The 18,293-nt window shown below is 33.4% G+C and overlaps 1 protein-coding gene across 8 annotated transcripts in view; it reads left to right on the top strand.

Moving 5' to 3' along the window:
- LOC116347937 (rho GTPase-activating protein 100F) overlaps positions 1-18,203 on the top strand; it is a 36,387-nt gene extending 18,184 nt beyond the window's left edge. For 6 of the 8 annotated variants that reach the window (XM_031778756.1, XM_031778753.1, XM_031778755.1 and 3 more), the window contains 8 exons: positions 4,039-4,385; positions 6,199-6,473; positions 8,467-8,621; positions 8,683-8,762; positions 8,844-9,063; positions 9,312-9,496; positions 16,580-16,709; positions 16,801-18,203. In XM_031778756.1, the coding sequence (XP_031634616.1) occupies positions 4,039-4,385; positions 6,199-6,473; positions 8,467-8,621; positions 8,683-8,762; positions 8,844-9,063; positions 9,312-9,496; positions 16,580-16,709; positions 16,801-17,855 (2,447 nt within the window). In that variant the 3' untranslated portion in view covers positions 17,856-18,203. Of the gene's footprint in view, positions 1-4,038; positions 4,386-6,198; positions 6,474-8,466; positions 8,622-8,682; positions 8,763-8,843; positions 9,064-9,295; positions 9,497-16,579; positions 16,710-16,800 lie in introns of all 8 variants that reach the window. The other 2 variants (XM_031778760.1, XM_031778759.1) reach the window with 2 other exon arrangements.
- Positions 18,204-18,293: the final 90 nt, after the last annotated feature.

Here is an 18,293-nt window from a genome sequence, read left to right as displayed (position 1 = left end):
CTTTTCTCTTATTCATCCGGTTGGTCCGCGTATTGAGAAAAGAAGGCACCAAATCAAGCTTGTTTACAATTTTATTATACAAGTCCGTAATGTCCAATCGCACGTTTTTCAAATGGTAGTCGCATAATGGTATAAGAGCAAAACTGCTTATTTTTGGTGGTCGATTGATTGTTCGCTCTTGAAAGTTCGGATTGTTACGAAACATTTCATGAATGGTATTCCATTGTTCGGCATGACTGTGATACACTTCTATTTGCCGTTGCATTTGACCGAACAACCACAGTGATTCAAACCAACGATATTTTGCGAAAAATTTCATACTCACTGTTCCCGACCATCCAATTTCAGTCAAATCTCTCATTAAAATATTGAATTTTTCAACGCGTTGTGGATCCACATTATTACCATTATCACCATTTGTTAAATTCTTAAATCGATATGAAAACTCTTTGGCATTTCTGATGTCGATGCTATCAAATCTTGAGCCATTGTTGAATCGATTGCGATACCAACAACGCATTCGAAAAAAATTCTCAAGTCGTTTTTCACACCATGTGTTGGTATTGGTTTGAATGTTTGTGATATATTGTTTATAAAAATATCTCAAACCATTTCCCAACTTTTCATCACCTGGCCATCGGAACTGTTCTTCACTGTTTCTTTCTACCATGAAACGAAACTCGGGCAATATCCGATATTGACTATTAATATTGTTAACGTGTTGGTTTAATACCGCTCTGAAACAATCGGCAATGAACAGGCTTGGATGTGGTTGCAAAAAAAATGCACGATCGTCATTATCAAGTGCTTCATTCAAAATAAAAAGAATAAAAAGTGATGCCAATGCTGCCACTTCTGTCATTTGAATACTGCGCTCGAATAGCATTTTGGTCACAGCTTCTCCAACTCTTTCAATCCGTTCATGTTGTTGTCGCAGGATTGTTTGAAGTCCACATTTTATTACAACGTATTTGCTTTCTTCTGGTTGATTATCATCGAGCTCGTCGTCATCCATGTCTTTTTCTGTTCATTCTCAAAAAACTGATTAAATTATTCGAAAATAAAAAATAGACACAAATTTAGAAAAAAAATGCAACAAAAATAGCATATATGCAATAGATTACAAATAAAATGAGATCACAATTTAAATGACAATCACTTATATCACAATTCAAATTTCTTCTTACCTCAACGATGTCACTCTGTATTCTGATTCAAATGATGAAATGTTTTCCAATATTCCGCAGATGAAAATTTTGTTGGAATATTCACCGTCAATTTTATGAATGCTTTCTTATTTTTAAATAACAACAGAGACAATCTCAAAACCAACAGTGAATTTATCCGTTTAACATCGAACAAACAAAATCATTGGAACAAATGTTAGCCAAAAATGACGACAAACAAATTGTTTCATACTCTAATATAAACACTCACACATAATTCTCAAGAATTCCTTTTACAAGCAAAGCACAATTTGTTACAAACAAAAAATGAGAACACACTCATATCACAATTCAAATGAATAACTTCTTATACTATATAACGCTGTGTCCTGATTAAAACGATGAAAATGTTTTTTTTTTTATTTTGAAATGAAAACAAAGACTGTCACAAAACGGACTGTGAATCTTTCCATTTGACATCGAGTGACTTCTACAGTTACGTTCCAAACACACCAAACCGTTGCTTAAATGACGATAAACAAAAAATGAATCTCATGTACAAGAATTCCATTTATTAATCACTGAATTTTGTTTTTTTTTTTTCAACACAATGGCAACTTAACCATAATTACTTACCTTATTCTTAACAATAACTTCAAAATATTTTGATGCGAAAAAATCCCTATTTAGTTCGGTGCCGGAATTATAATTTCATACATTGTTCAAAGAAATTAATTGATACGATGCAATGTTTACGAAGCACATTTTGAATGTAATCAGAAAAATCGGCTTCGATATGATACACACCAATACACACAGCTACCAACTGTCAAATGTCGTACACATTCAAACATGTTTCGAATTCGAAATTCGAATTTGAATTATGAAATAAAAAAAATAAAAAAATGTTTCTGAAACTAAAATCAAATCAAACAAATCTAAAAAAAAAGGTACATTTATAAATGTATTTCACAGTCACTTGAAATTCCTACGCAATGTTTTTTTTATTCATGCACAATCGAAACACATACAGAGAGAAGAGAGTAAGATTTGTATTTTCATCCTCTTTTTTTTCCGGTTTGTTTTTCAAATTTCATTTGCTTAAAATCAATCGTATGAATACGATATTATGAACTCAACGAGTTTATGTTATTTACATTTGTTTACATTGTATTGCCGCTACAGTTTCTTAGAATATAATAACAAAAAGAGAAACAATCGAAACACACAGAAGATGTTGTTGTGTATCGCAACACGAAAAAGCCGAAAAAGTGGTTCACATTATGCCTATATTCTACCTTCTATTTGACCACCATCGTGGTCTTACCATCGTGGTCTAACATCATTAAACATGGTTATTGAGGTCGGACATGATGGTACATCGTAGTCTAAAACCATTTAACATGGTAAAAAATATCAAAACATGATTTACCATGAATTTTGAGGTCGACCATCATGGTAAAAAGTGTCAAAACATGTTTTACAGGGACGGCCATCATGGTAAAAACTGTTAAAACATGATTTACCATGGATTTTGAGGTCGACCACCGTGGTGAAAAGTGTCAAAACGGTTTACGATTGGGTTAGATTTGGTATCTGCTATCTTTACAATTGACCAGACAAGTAAGATTTGATCTATTTTAACAGCTGCTCATTCAATCCCATGATGTCTAGTTTTCGAATAAGTAAAGCTAAGTTAACTGAGTCAAAAGCCTTGGAAATGTCCAAATAGATTGCGTCTGTTTGATGTCCCCTTCCTATGTTATTAATCGTTTTTGAACTAAATTCCGCTAAATTAGTTATCGTTGACCTGTTCTTGATGAATCCATGCTGACTTTCGTGGACGATGTTCTTCAAATATATATCGAGAATCTTTGACGTAATGCACTGAAAAGCAACACCGCGGTAATTTTGAACGTTGTTTCTATCTCCGTTTCTGTAAACTGGTCTGAAAAATGACGTTTTCCATATCTGCGATACAGTGGCAGTCTATCTGGTTTTCCATTTTAATTCTGTAATCCCTGAGAGCTGAGCGTGCACTTCGTTTATATTCCCTTCTTATTTGTTTGTAATGTTCAATCGATTCGTTTGTGTTGAGTAATTTTCTATTTCGATGCGCTTTGCTGAATTTGTTCTTCAACTCAACCAATGACTTGTTAAACCACATCGGTTGCTTCCTGATGATTCTTGTCTTTAACTGTACATGTGTTTCGATTGTTGACTTAATAACCGAATAAAAATTATCCAGTCTCAACTCTAATGAATTTGTATCAAAAACATTATGCCAATCTACATCAAGAAGCGACTCATTTATTCGTTTATAATCTGCATTTATAAAGTCGCAATGTTTGTTTTATTTCAAGGGTTTTTACTCATTATATTTGATTTCGATTGCATTGGTGCTTTTCAAAATTCAATAAATGAAAGTCACTCAAGGTGTACAGTGATTGCATGACACACTGCACTCACACGCCATTCGCATATGAATCCTATGTTAGTGGAGAGTTTCTCTGCTTACTTTGCTTGTTATTTTGTCTATCAAAAAAATTAGATTCACTGTATTGAAACAGCTCAATATCATTTGTCCAGATCAAATCAAGCATACGACCATTTTGGTTGTAATTCTTGTTAATCTGGAGAAGTCCCAGTATTGGTCTTCCGCTCCGATGCAAACGGACTTTAGTTTGTTGCTGACTGTCTTTTCTACTAAAATCGTAATATATCTATTACTTTTATTTGCAATAAATAGGTTGGTTAATTTTGAATTGATTTTATTTCAATTTGAAGTTGGGATACTCTTCTAGGTACACCATTTATGTTATATAGTTAGATATGTAAATTTGTTTTTTATGTTTATTTCTTTTCGCTTTAGTGTTGGATATTGGTGGGATGTCTGGTATGATTTGGATACATTTACTAGCTGGACGGGGCTTGCGCTCGACACCTGAAGGCAGTCAAATAACTACACAAAACATTGTTAGAGATCTTTATTGTGTCTTAGAATGCGACCGAGTACACAAAGCACGCACAGTTGTTCGGTCAGGCGATTTACAATTTGATTGGGATGAATCATTTGAATTGGATTTAGTATCAAATAAGCAGTTGGATGTTCTAGTTTATTCTTGGGATCCACAGCACAGACATAAACTTTGTTATCGTGGTGCAGTTTCATTGTCAACATTACTCAGGCAATCTCCACTTCATCAACTTGCATTAAAGGTACACAGAGTCAATACTATAGGTTATAACCTCTTTCTACCAAATTAACATGTTTCAAGACCATCTTATTTAAAAATATAGCCCATTTACAGATACAGTGACTGTACAGAAAATGTCTTCAGTGACCACTGTATTTATAGATGTCCAAGTATTAATAAAATATCATGATATCTTAATAGTTACTACTGACGAATGCTTCATTAAATATTAAAACCAATCATGCTACGAGTATCAACAAGAGTATCATGTATCATGATCGATTATGATACGGGGTATCACAATGAGTATCAAGTATCATGATACCGAAGTTAATACGCGCCATTTGCAATTTTGCGTGGATTTTAATTTTTAGTTGTGTGCTAATAGAATGTCTATTGTAAACATTCATACAAGAGTGGGTGAGACAGCATGAAAATAAGATTTACCAAGCACGATTTGGGTGACAGAGATGACAAATTCTTACGTTCTGATCACACCAGTTGATGTAGACCACTTAGTTGTGTTTGAGAATTGAGAAAAAAATGTATTCGCCACTTTACATCGATCTGTATTAAGGAAATTTAAAACTTTTATTAACACTTTGGATACTCTACTGGTTAGTAAAAATCGTACTAAGAATAAACTCAGTCCAAAAGAAAATCAAACGATTGACCAAGGCATACAAATTTGGTTCGCTTGCTTCAAACTCGATACAGGAGCAGATGTCAATCGCATTCCATTAAGAATTATTAAGAATTTGAAAACTAAAATCAGCAATGAACAAAATGACTTTGGACAAAATGACTATAGTACTACTGTGTCCAAAAAGTAAGGTGAAATTATAATTCAAAATTTGCGGGAAATGTAATCGATGATAACCTTCTTGATATAGATTGGCAGCACTGTCTTTGACATCTATGCCAAATTTCAAGTCAATATCTCCATGAGGCTATGAGTTGCACTTCTCCGTTTACATCAAGACTTTTTTTATTTTTGTGTTCACAATGGCAGATCATTTGGGGCAAAGATATTGCATTAAATTTTGTATGCGGAATGAAATTTTTTGTATCGCAGCCATGCCTATATGATATCGTAATCATATGAAAATTTGCAGAGGTTATTGTTTAATAAATATTTTTGAGTGTTTAAGAATACATTAAATATCACTTTTGGAAGAAAAATTGAATTTTTCCTATGGATGGCCATGGGCATCACACCAGACATGACACTTCACTCTGTCAACCAAAGTCGCTCAAAATCTAATGGTTTCTATTCCTCGGCACCCCCAATCATCCTGTGAAGTCAGATTTTGAATTACTTTTCTTGTTTGAAAGTTATCGTGTTAACAAATTTTTGCGTACAGGGTACAGGATACAGGGTACAGGGTACCACGCACATACATTCGGACATCGAAAAAACGGTAGATTCGTGTTCCCTGGCTCCTAAAATACCCTGAAAACATGTTTTTTGAGGGTGTTATTTTTTGACCGATTCCAATACTTTACCTTACAAGTAACAAGAAAAATAAACAAACAAGCGATTAAGTTTAACAAGCCATTGATTGAGTTAGAAGAAGAATAAAGTCCACAAAGCACATCAAAATAGTAACCCCTGTGATTTGGATAAGAAAATTTTTATATAGATATAACGTATTTCTTATGAATGTTATCACCATTGATTATGTTAAAGATCAACGTCATTTTTTACATCTTTCTTCTTAAAAAAAAACAGTAAACTATGTCACAATAAATTAAAATTGAAAAAAAAAAAAAAAAATCAAATCAAAACGAAATATTTTGAGACATTTAAAAGTAAGCTTTACATTGAATATTAGGTTGAACCAAGGGGCACTATTTATTTACGTTTGAGGTACACGGATCCCAATACCTTATATCGCAGACGTGGCTTGCCAAATTTACGTTCTGGATATCCACAGCTGTTTGGAGCTGACTTGGAAGCAGTAGTAACAAGAGAAGCAAAAATAGTACCGGGTCAAGCACCGATTCCAATTGTACTTCGTCGATGCGTGGAAGAAATTGAACGACGGGGATTAGACATAATTGGTTTATACCGTCTTTGTGGATCAGCTACCAAAAAAAGGCTATTAAGGTAATGTAATGAGATAGATTCATTAAAAGCTCATCTTTTCTATCTACAATAGAGCATATATGATAGTAAATAGTTGATTAGATATGAATTAAAAAGCAAACATACGTAGGCTGTTACTTATATATTGAGAATAGCAAACACAGATAAACATTTATTATTGAAAATGACTTTATTGTTTTTCAAAATATTCTCCGTGATGATCGATACACTTTTGCATTCGATGAAACTGATATCTCCAAAACATGTGTTGCCACATGTCCACTTATCGCGAAAAAACAGGTCACCATTTGCTTTGCAACACTTCGAGCTCGAACAACTTTTGTTGGGTTATCTTCATTTTGGAAGACCCATACAGTCGACTGCTGTTTTGTTTCTGGCTCATACGCATAGATCCATGATTCGTCACCTGTCACGATTTTATACACTAAATTTGATGCACTTCGATTTAATTTATTGAGCATTTCTTTACACCAATTTACACGAGCAATTTTTTGCTCATCGGTCAATTTATGTGAGATCCAACGCGAGCAAATTTTTTTTACGGCCAAATGTTCATCTAAAATCGTGTATATGCTTTTAACGGAAATGCCCAATGATGCCTCAATCTCACGGTATGTCACATGACGATCTTCCATTATCATGTTTCTGACAGCATAGATGTTTTGTAGAACAACAACTGATTTTGGACGACCTTCATGGGGATCGTCTTTGAGCGAACGACGGCCACGATTGAATTCAGTAAACCAGCGATATACAGTGGCCTTGGATGGAGCTTCATCACCAAAAAATGAATGGATTTCATCGACGCACTGTTGTTGAGATAATCCTCGTCGAAAGTTGTAAAAAATTATCCCACGGAAATTTTCACGTGATAATTCCATTTTTTTGTTGAGACGCAATTTAGATGTTACTGTAAACAATACAAATAGCGATCGTATGACAAAACGTTCTGCGGATGTTTATGCTACAAAATATCAATCTTAACGAATATGACAATGGTTTGCATCTAGCAACGTCAGTGTTGCCAATTCTCAATATATAAGAAACAGCCCTCGTATCCAAGAATTTAAATTCTTCACAGTAGGAAAATATCAGCCGACGCTATACGCAAAACCGACTGGTACGTACGCTCATACGTTTTTACATCTTTTACATCTAGTGACCATACGATTTTTCGACTGATTCGTTACTCTCTGTGCGTATCTTCGCACAGTCGAAAAATCGTATGGTAATAGATGTGAAAGATGTAAAAACGTATGAGCGCACGTAGCAGTCGGTTTTGCGTATAGCGTCGGCTGATATTTTCTTTCTGTGTTTAAAGTGATAAAAATACTATTATACTAGGTATACCTAATGTAAAACATGCTTGATTTCATTAAGCTTTGGAATAGTATATCCCTATCCCACTGTTTATTCAGTTACTTTAGACTCTTTAACATGAATTTTTATAATTCCACTCATTAAGAAGATGGATTTTAAACTAAAAGACTCTGTGCAAGAATAACCAATGAAATCGATTACTCTCGTGGAAAATAATAGATACATGTCTCCTCACGAATTTAAGACATTTCAATTTTTATCATATTTTTGCACACATGAAATCCAACATTTTCGAAGTAGCAACGATATTTGGGTTTTTATCGTCGATAACGAAAGTACATAATGTCTAGAATTTATGATGATATTTACGCCAATTTTTAGTGCGTCCCTATGCTTCAGATAAGAATTCTTATCTTTCTGGTTTCTGTTGATAAGGTAAATCGTGCTTTTGCCATAATCTATTTGGCGCTGGATATCTATCTTACGTGTTTGTGCTGAAATCACACACACACGGTTGACAGCATTTTATGATTACATACGATGTTCTAATTGGTCACCCATTCATCTAGTGCGCAGTAGTCGTAGTAGCCACTCTAAGATTTTTTTACTTATGAAACGATATTTATAATGATTTTTACAAAAAAGACATATAAAATTAATTCACATGTTATAGAGAGGCATTTGAGAGAAACTGTCGTGCCGTTGAACTTACTCCAGATCACGTTCCGGATATTAATGTTATAACGGGAGTTTTGAAAGATTATTTAAGAGAATTGCCAGAACCTTTATTTACACGGTGTTTATTTCAAATGACAGTTGATGCATTAGGTAAATAATGTAAATAAATTTAATATTTAATAACTTGATTGACTTTGAACTGAAATTTTAGGAGTATGTTTACCAGATGACCCGGAAGGAAATGCAAAACTAATGTTAAGCATTTTAGATTGTTTACCCCGAGCAAATCGAGTACGTAATACTTTCTATTAAATTTATGGAATAATATCATTTGATTATCATTCTTTCGTTATTTTTAATATTTCAACACAGGCAACACTAGTGTTTTTGCTTGATCATTTGTCATTAGTAGTATCAGCATCTGAAAGGAATAAAATGTCTGCACAAGCATTAGCAACTGTGATGGGCCCACCTTTAATGTTACACTCATCAAATGGTTCAAATGGTTCTGATGTAGATCATGCTCAGCCAATAGCAGTATTGAAGTACTTGCTTCAAATATGGCCACAGCCTCAAACTGTTACTATCTCAGGTAACGTTACCAATAACTAATTATTTGCCTCAGCAAAATTGGAATCAGCATCGACCAAAAAATTCCGTGATTCGAAGCAAAACTAACATGTGAAAATGTGTTAATAATAGAATTTTCACTTAAAACTGTCTTAACCAATATTGAATGCACTGTATCAATTTGAGGTTTGGAGGAATTTTTTTGGCATTTTTCATTGGTTTCGACTATAGATATTTTATATGGTTTAATTCAGAGTCGTGTGTAGACAGGTCATCGCAACGAGCCTCAAGGGCAGCGTGGAAACAAAGTCAGTGTGTTGCCAGTGGAAAAATTACTTCACAACCAACATATCATGGATTCAACAACAACACAGGTCGAGCAACATCTTCCCTCGGATATTCACAACACTCGACCGTATCAATCGGCAGTGGCTCAGTCAGCTCAATCGCTTCGAGTAAGTATTTCATTGCACGACACTATTAGAGTGGAAAAATAATTGAACATTCATTTTGTTGTGCGCATTAATCTAAAAACTCCTTATATAATGATTTTAAGTAATATTATTCAAATTATTGTTGTTGTTGAACATTATTATAACATTAATATTATTCCGTACCAACAGCGTCTCTTCGCCAGAGATAGTTTATTGATTACAAAAATCAGAATAAAACATCTCTCTTTGCGAGGTTAAAATAAAGTGACGCTGTGTGTAGATTTGGCATACAAAAGGACTGATATTAATTTGAAGGCCGCCCAAAAGAATAAACAAAATTCTGAATAGAACCAAAAGTTTTGTTGTTAACAACATTTCAAAAATAAATCCTTAAAATAAAAACGGAATAGTGCGTTACAGTTTCTATTAGCTAGGAGGAATATTTGAAATTTAAAAAAAAGCAGAATTGAATGTTGAATTTCGTACAATTTATCAAATTATTTTTGAAAGCCTTTTAACAGTGATCTTACTTCGATGTAATGTTGCGAAATTCTTGCTACAAAATTTCCTAATTTGAAATGACTTGTGTGACCATGATTAATTACACAATATTCGCATAATGTATTATACCTATAGGTATATGTATACATTGTGCAGTATTATCTTGATCAGAATCAATTAAAACAATCGACAGCAAATATTCCTATATGTATCATAAGTCTTCGCACAACTTCAGACTTCTGATATTTTAACAACAAACACACAACATTTAACTCGTTTTTATTGTTACAAAACCTTTATTCATAGGCTATCGAATAGCACATTCACTTTACACTGAACGGACCAGTGTCTTCGATTTTTCTCAGTATGCGTCGAACCTTCAAAATCATGTTCTATACAACCTATTTATCGATTTCTATCAACTTTGTCTCAATCCATCCAACCAATTTTTGCATGTTCCAAGTATTTTGGACCATCGCCTATAACATATATCCAAAAACAGACGAGAAATAATTAATTTGGTGTCTATTTGTGAAGTTAAAAAGATGGTCCTTTTTTCATGCAAATGCTATTTTTGAAGAAGTGAGCCATTATTGTGGTTTTTTCTGCTTGCAAAGCACAATTTTCTCTTTAATCAGATAGTTCCCAACGAATTTCATTGATTCCAACAATAATTGGTTGATAATGGTCCATTATTAATGTAGCAAGTAATGGAGGTTTAACCTTACGTTTCACTAAATTTTCGAATAATGGCTCTAAAACTCCCTCCAAAGAAGATCCTACCATGCCAACACTCCTTTATCAAAATTCGGCCAACCCCCCTTCGCACATTACTGGTTTTATATGCAATCAAAACATGAATTGAGGGGTTCAGAGGAAAAATTTTATGTAGAAAAGTTCCGCGGAAAAATGTTCGGGAGCTAAATGATATCATTTAGCAAAGTTAATTGGTACCAAATAGCCTAACTAGTTGATACCAAATAGCTTTAGCCTAACTAATTGATATCAAATAGCAACTTAATATACATTTGTTTCCGTAAGAATAAATATGGCAATACAAAAACAGAATCTGAAGAACGTTACATCAATTTTTTTTTGTATGGAGTTGTACCATGTTAAAAAAATATATGTAAAGTTCTACAGATTCCGTTTTTGTATTGCCATATTTTTTTCTTACGGACACATTTGTTTATTCAAAACGTTGCAGAAATTCCTCATTTTTTAGTTTCAGTTCATACTGACGCAATGAAGCAACGTTCCGAATTTAAAAATGTATATTAAGTTTATATTCACAGTACACAGAAAAAATATCTACCAACTATTTTCGTCACAAAATTGATATCAGAAATGTATAGATGTCCTATTAACATCGAAATATTAACATATCTTATTAATAAATACGAAAAATCCTTTATTACTCAGAGAAATTGAACAGTGTGAACATGAATGTGTTCATTGTATTTCGCCCATTTACACTGAAGTTCTTCCCAGTGTGAATCGTCATTTTACACTTTGATTTTGCAAGTTCAGTGTAAAATGATTTTGCGTGAAAAAAACTATTTTTTTTTAATTATTAAATTTTTTTCGTGTTTTTATTTTATTGTTAAATATCCAATGAAAGATTTAAAACTTAATTTGGTTTGATATTGATTCAATTTGTAGTGATTTTTTGCTCTAGAAAAAAATTAGCATTGCGATGTAAAAAACTCAAACAAAATTCATCTCTCACGTTCATATTTGGGATAATTTGTATTATTTTTTCAATATTTAATCGATTTTGTACATTGAAGGAGACTAAACAACGATTAAAGTGTTTTTTATGCATGAAAATGTGCGACGGTTCATTTGAAAAACACACACTCTGCACAAGTAGTCATATAGTTTAGTGCAAATCATGCACTGATGTGGCTCTGTGGATACGTGTCGACTGTATCAAGCGAACGTTCTGTGTTCAATACCAAAAACATTTTTATTTTATTTTTTTCATTCCAATTTAAATTATTTTATTTTTATTTTCAATCATTTACATTTATTTTATATTTTCCTAATGAAACAAGAAGAAAAAAAATTCATTAATGCTATTTACCTTAAAAAATGGAAATTCAAGTCTATTTAATTCACATAGTCATCTGGTGAAATCAGAATGAAAAAACTCGCATTCCTTATCATCTAGATAATCACGATCTGGATTTTTTTCACTTTTTGAGTGCTCTATACCGAGTCTCCGAGAGTTTCATATAAACTTCCTATGTAACACCTATTGAATAGTGACAAAATGCCAATCGTGATTTAGATGATAAGGAATGCGAGTTCTTTTATTCTGATTTCACCAGATGATACAGAAAATGTGATAGTATTTGTAAATCGAAGAAAAAAAATTTAATTATTTTTTTCATTTTTCGCAATTTTCATCTACATGGCAACTTTATATGAAACCCTCGGAGACTCGGTATAGAGCACAAAAAGTGAAAAAAATACATTTTTTTCTCAATTCTTGAACACAGCTAAGTCGTCTATATCATGTGTTGTGAACAGAACGTAAAAATTTGTCATCTCTGTCACCCAAATCGTGCTTGGCAAATCCTTTTTTCATGCTGTCTCGCTCATCCTTGCATTCACACTTGTTTACAATCGACATTCTACTAACACACAACTCACACTTTTATTTTGCTGTGCAAAATTGCAAATGGCGCGTATTAACTTCGGCATTTTAATAGATAATAAACATACTACTACTCGCTATTAACATCGATCTTAATACTACTACTCATGTTATTATGCGTAGTATGATTGGTTGTTAATAGTTAATATAGCATCCTAATAAAATATTATCATAATACAAAATGTACTCTCAGAAAACTCAGATGTTAAAATTCAAAGTAATCAGAGGAAAATGCCATTTTAACATGGAGAAATTTTGTCACATGTTAAAATGCCGTTTTACCCGCAAAGATATTGTTGCGGGTAAAATGACATTTTACCATATGAAAAAATTCCCTCATGTTAAAATGGCATTTTGTCGTCATTTTAACATGGAGATATTTTGTCACATGTTAAAATGCCATTTTACCCACAAAGAAATTTGTTGCAGGCAAAATGGCATTTTACCATGTGACAAAATTTCTCCATGTTAAAATGGCATTTTCCTCTGATTACTTTGAATTTTAACATCTGAGTTTTCTGAGAGTATTAACATATCGGATTTGGCACATCTATACAGAAATGTTATGTTTCAAATTTAGGTTTCGTCACTCGTTCTTCACCTCGATAGAGGTTTTTTATTTGATATCAATAGTTTTGTAAGCGCTATTTTCCATGTTAAAGATTCAAGACACATGAATTTGAATCATTTTCAAATACAATGAAAATATGGATTTTTAGGCTATTTTTGGATCATTTTTTGGCCACATTTTCACTATCGAAGGCCATATCTTGAAAACAAGAATATCCTGATCTATGCGGCATTTTATAGCTTAGACTTAGACCCTAAAATCGGTGAAATGTTCAAAAAAACTATTGAACCGTTTTCGAGAAAATACCCATTACGTGTCCGGCCAGACGGTCTATTTTTTGGTTATTTTGGCCGATTTGGCCACCCTAACTTGAAATTTTTAAGTGGCAATTGGCATTATTCGATAGCTCACTTCAAGACCTTTCCAACGATGTGCATATGTCCGGGTTGTGTCAAGTGGATGTGTCTCGGTTACCGTGGGGACAAAACTCAAAAAGTGACTTTTGGAGGACGGCCACGGCCAACATGGCGGCCAAATCTAAAAGTGCCGGAACAAAAAAGTCTTAGTTTTTTAAGCTATTTAATCATAGAAAGTTTCAAAAAGATCAGAAACAACTACGCAAAATTGCGCACACACAGCCAGCAAAATCAAATGAAATTTTTAAAATGCTGAATTTTTCGATCGGATTGATCAATTTTGACGTTTAAGGTATCGTTGGAAAGGTATTTAGTTCCATCTATGGCCGTAGAACTTAATTTTGACCCTTTTCTTGAAAGGACCATATTTTGAAGACAGGCAGACCGATTTTCAAACTTTTATATTACTTTTCGATGTCCGAATGTATGTGCGTGGTACCCTGTACCCTGTATCCTGTACCCTGTACCCTGTACGCAAAAATTTGTTAACACGATAACTTTCAAACAAGAAAAGTAATTCAAAATCTGACTTCACAGGATGATTGGGGGTGCCGAGGAATAGAAACCATTAGATTTTGAGCGACTTTGGTTTATAGAGTGACGTGTCATGTCTGGTGTGATTCCCATGGCCATCCATGGGAAAAATTCAATTTTTCATCCAAAAGTGATATTTAATGTATTCTTAAAATCTCAAAAATATGTATTGGGGGGTTTTTGGGTGCGAGAAAACCGAATATGACGTTAGTTTTGCGATACAAATAATTTTCGACACACTTTTCATACAAAAATTTCAAAAAATTTGGATTTTTGTATGAAAACCATGCCTGTATGATATCGTAATGAGCTGAAACCTTGCACAGGTTATTTTTATCACCCAAAAATAACATTTCGAGAGTTTGAAGAGATTTCAATGCAAATTAGGGATACCTCCCGAACAAAATTTTGGATTTTTTGCTCAAAAACGAAAATTTTGTATGAAAACTCAATTGTATTGAAATTTCTTCAAACTTTCAGAATGTTAGCTTTTTGTGAAAAAAATAACATCTGCAACTTTTCACATGATTACGATATCATACAGGCATTGAAAAGTCTATCAAAAATTATTTGTATCTCAAAACTTATATCAGATTCAGTTTTCTCATGAATTCATATTTACGGTAAAAAATACGTAATAAATGCATGTTGTGGGTCACAGTGCGGAAAAGTTCATCTTACGGATGTAAGACATTTTATTTTTTCTTGATCTATGGCCTAAGGACTTTCAAACCATACACCAATCGCAGCTAAAGGCCTTCCAGGTTAGAATTTGGAAATTATTTGGACATTACGTGTATATATAGCAAGTCGACTTTTCAACACACTAATGTTGTTTCGTCATTCGCGCGAACTGCCGTCCGCTGTGATTTTCTGTATCATCTGGTGAAATCAGAATAAAAAAGATCGCATTCATTATCATAATGGGCATTCGGTCACTATTCAATAGGTGTTAAATGGAAGTTTATATGAAATCTCGAATGAAAATATATTATCTCGCTTTTATATGCAACCGTTTTGAGTTGCGTTTTGATATGCGATCAAACAATCTAGAGCGTTCAAATACACATTTTGAGAATTTAATTTTCATGTAGTACTTAACCGAGTGACAGATTAAATCCATCGAAGAAAAATCAGCAGAAATATTTTGCCAAAGATCTAAAAGAGGCGTTCAAGCATCCGGAATAAATTTTCCCATCACCATTTCATGCATAATACTTGAAAGCCGCCAAAATGTTCACCTTTGCAACCTTTCCATAGCTGGGCAGACAGGGGGTGGAGGGGGGAATTACCCCCCTCTGAGGCATCAAATTTTGGCAATACCCCTTTAAAAATTAGACGACATTTCAATTACCCCTGTACGAATTTACTCTTTCCGAGAAGGTGTTTGCACCAGACAGAATGGGCTTTTGGGAAAATTCTTTTGATTTGCTAAGGTTTTTAGGAATAAAATTCTTTAGATTTGGTAGAGTTTTTAACGAGAAAAATCGTCCAATTTACAAGGGATTTTTGAAGGACAATTCTCTCCTCCTGAAATAAAAAAACTCCTTATTTTTACACTAAAAGCTATATTTACCCCCCCCCCATAATTTTTGAAAAGTTTGAAATTACCCCTTTACAAATTAGAAGAAATTTTCATTAACCCTCCCCTTCCCACCCCTGAATTTTTCAGTCTGCCCATTGAATCCGGAAAGTAAAGCAAAATTCTATTCAATGATTCTTATCTATAAGCAATTTTCCAATAATGCACCCGCGTGTCTGAATCATATGTTTGTTACTAACGGTCCGACATCTCGATACCCTTATAATATTCGCGTTCGTTTTACACCTCGTACAGTACACGCGCCTTTAGTTTTGCGGCATGGCCTGGAAATGCCTATGTAATTTACATATAAACGAGTGAGACTCAAACATGTTCTTCTTTTTCCATCAAATATACCAGTGGCGCCACCAATTTTACATATAAGCGCATACAAAATTTTCAATATGGCTGCGCCCATGAGAGAGAAAATTTCGTCTCATTCATTTCCGCCCCATGTTTTGCGGCTATTAATTTTTAGAATAGTATCCTGATCGAAATTAGAAATTCGGAGTCATTAACGCACAGTCCCTGCGTGCACATATTGGTATAAATTTTGGTCTCGTAATGAATAAATAAATAAATAAATAAATAAAAAAAAGTTGAGATTCTGTGATGAGAATATGCCGCAACATAACTTTTGACGGTTTAGGCGTGACTGCCGTCGGACGCTTGACACTGTCAAATGTGTATATCCCTATCGCGAACATAAGTATAACAACCGTTTTATTTTTTGTGTTGTAGATTATTATATGATTGAGGTGTATCGAACCCCCTGTATCGATCCATTACCACTAAAATAATGTGTAACTTTTCAATTTTTCATAATTTTTTAAATAAGCTCCATCAATCGGCGGTCAAGGAATCAGTGGACTCAATGGAGCTAGACCAATCGCAACATCCACAACTCGCAACACCCTCCCCAGAAAGTAGTTCAACTTCTACGAATTCCGGTTCAGGGTCAGCAAAGAGTATGTATAACACTTTTCATTTTTTTCATTAACTGCATATGCAAATAACTTGACATTGTTCTTTTCGTTGGAATATGTGAAATAAATACAGGTGCAGATACAGTGAAAAGAGGTGTTTCGCCGATAGCTCTTGTACCATCACAGTCAAGTAGTAAACTTAGAGATAGCATTAGTAGTTTTTCAATAAATGCAAGTAATAACTTGGATGGAAATGCAAAAGATTCTTATGCAGTTGAACATGGTAAAAGTAGTAATAATATTAGCACTAAAAATGTTTTGTTTGCTACAAGTGTTGAAAAAAGTCTGTGTTCATATACGACAAATGATCAACTACCCACCAATTCCAATCATTCGAATTCAATAGCAAACCCTACTTCTGAACTTCTGAAACAAAAATTATCACCTTTATTACGTCATCGAAACACACAACTAAACGTATCAAATCATTTGAATGATACAAAGAACACTGCCAGTCAAACTAAAACGAAACAAAATATTCAATCAGCATTAGACAATTTTTACCTTTCGTCAATTGGCAATTATGATAAAAATAGACATTTGGTGTTATCAACTTCGATGGAATCAGATTTACTTATTCAAAAGACCGTATCGCCATCTTTATCGTTAAGCAATCATATGAACAGTTTACCGTCACAATTCGCTAGAAGTAATAACGTTCAATATCAGCAAGAATCACTCAAGAATAACTCAAAAAACTTTGCGAGTCAAGGAAATACTTTATTCAATACGTTGAATTCAATGTCAAATTCGAATCCGCCTATTACTTTATCAAGCCAAACATCAACAAACATAACCACTCCAGTAACAATATCAACCTCAATTTCTAATGATAATTTTACAACTAAAAATATTAATGGAACACTGCCAAAAACAACAAATTCAATTGCAATTGGAAATATCTGTGGAAATGTGTCTGCAGTGGCAAATGAATTTGAACAATTGATTGCACGAAATACCAGTGCTAGTAGCTTTTCAAACATTTCGACTAATAACCACAGTAATTATAATACGTTAGGTACATATCGTGTGCAGTACGCTTCAACTAATCCATTCTTAAATAACTTTAATTTGAACTCAAGCGATTTAAGTATCAATTCAGAATATAAAACAACTGATGGAAAATAAATTTTTGGATGTTTAATTTTTATCGCTAAAAAAAATGAAAATTAATCCATTCTTAAATAACTTTAATTTGAACTCAAGCGATTTAAGTATCAACTCAGAATATAAAACAACTGATGGAAAATAAATTTTTGGATGTTTAATTTTTATCGCTAAAAAAAATGAAAATTAATATTCAATGACTGAATACACATACATCTTTCAAGAATAAAGTATGAAATATGAAGTTTTATTTGCTATATCGTTTAATGAATATAATAAAGGAACGAGTACGACATTTCCCCCTTTGCTAAGCGAAATTAATCCGATATACGGCGCTGATCACTCTATGTCATTCCATAATAATACATTTTTTGGCTTGACAATATATAAAGTAATACCAATGCGACACCTACCATGAAAATGCAAAAGGAAACTTATTTGGGATTGTAGCATTTTGGT

This window comes from Contarinia nasturtii, unplaced genomic scaffold (genome assembly GCF_009176525.2).
Source record: "Contarinia nasturtii isolate CC-2019 unplaced genomic scaffold, AAFC_CNas_1.1 Cnas_scaffold_2166, whole genome shotgun sequence".
Classification (NCBI taxonomy): Eukaryota; Metazoa; Arthropoda; class Insecta; order Diptera; family Cecidomyiidae; genus Contarinia; species Contarinia nasturtii.
Note: the sequence above shows the minus strand (reverse complement) of the source record. Positions and strands in the feature narration are given on the sequence as shown.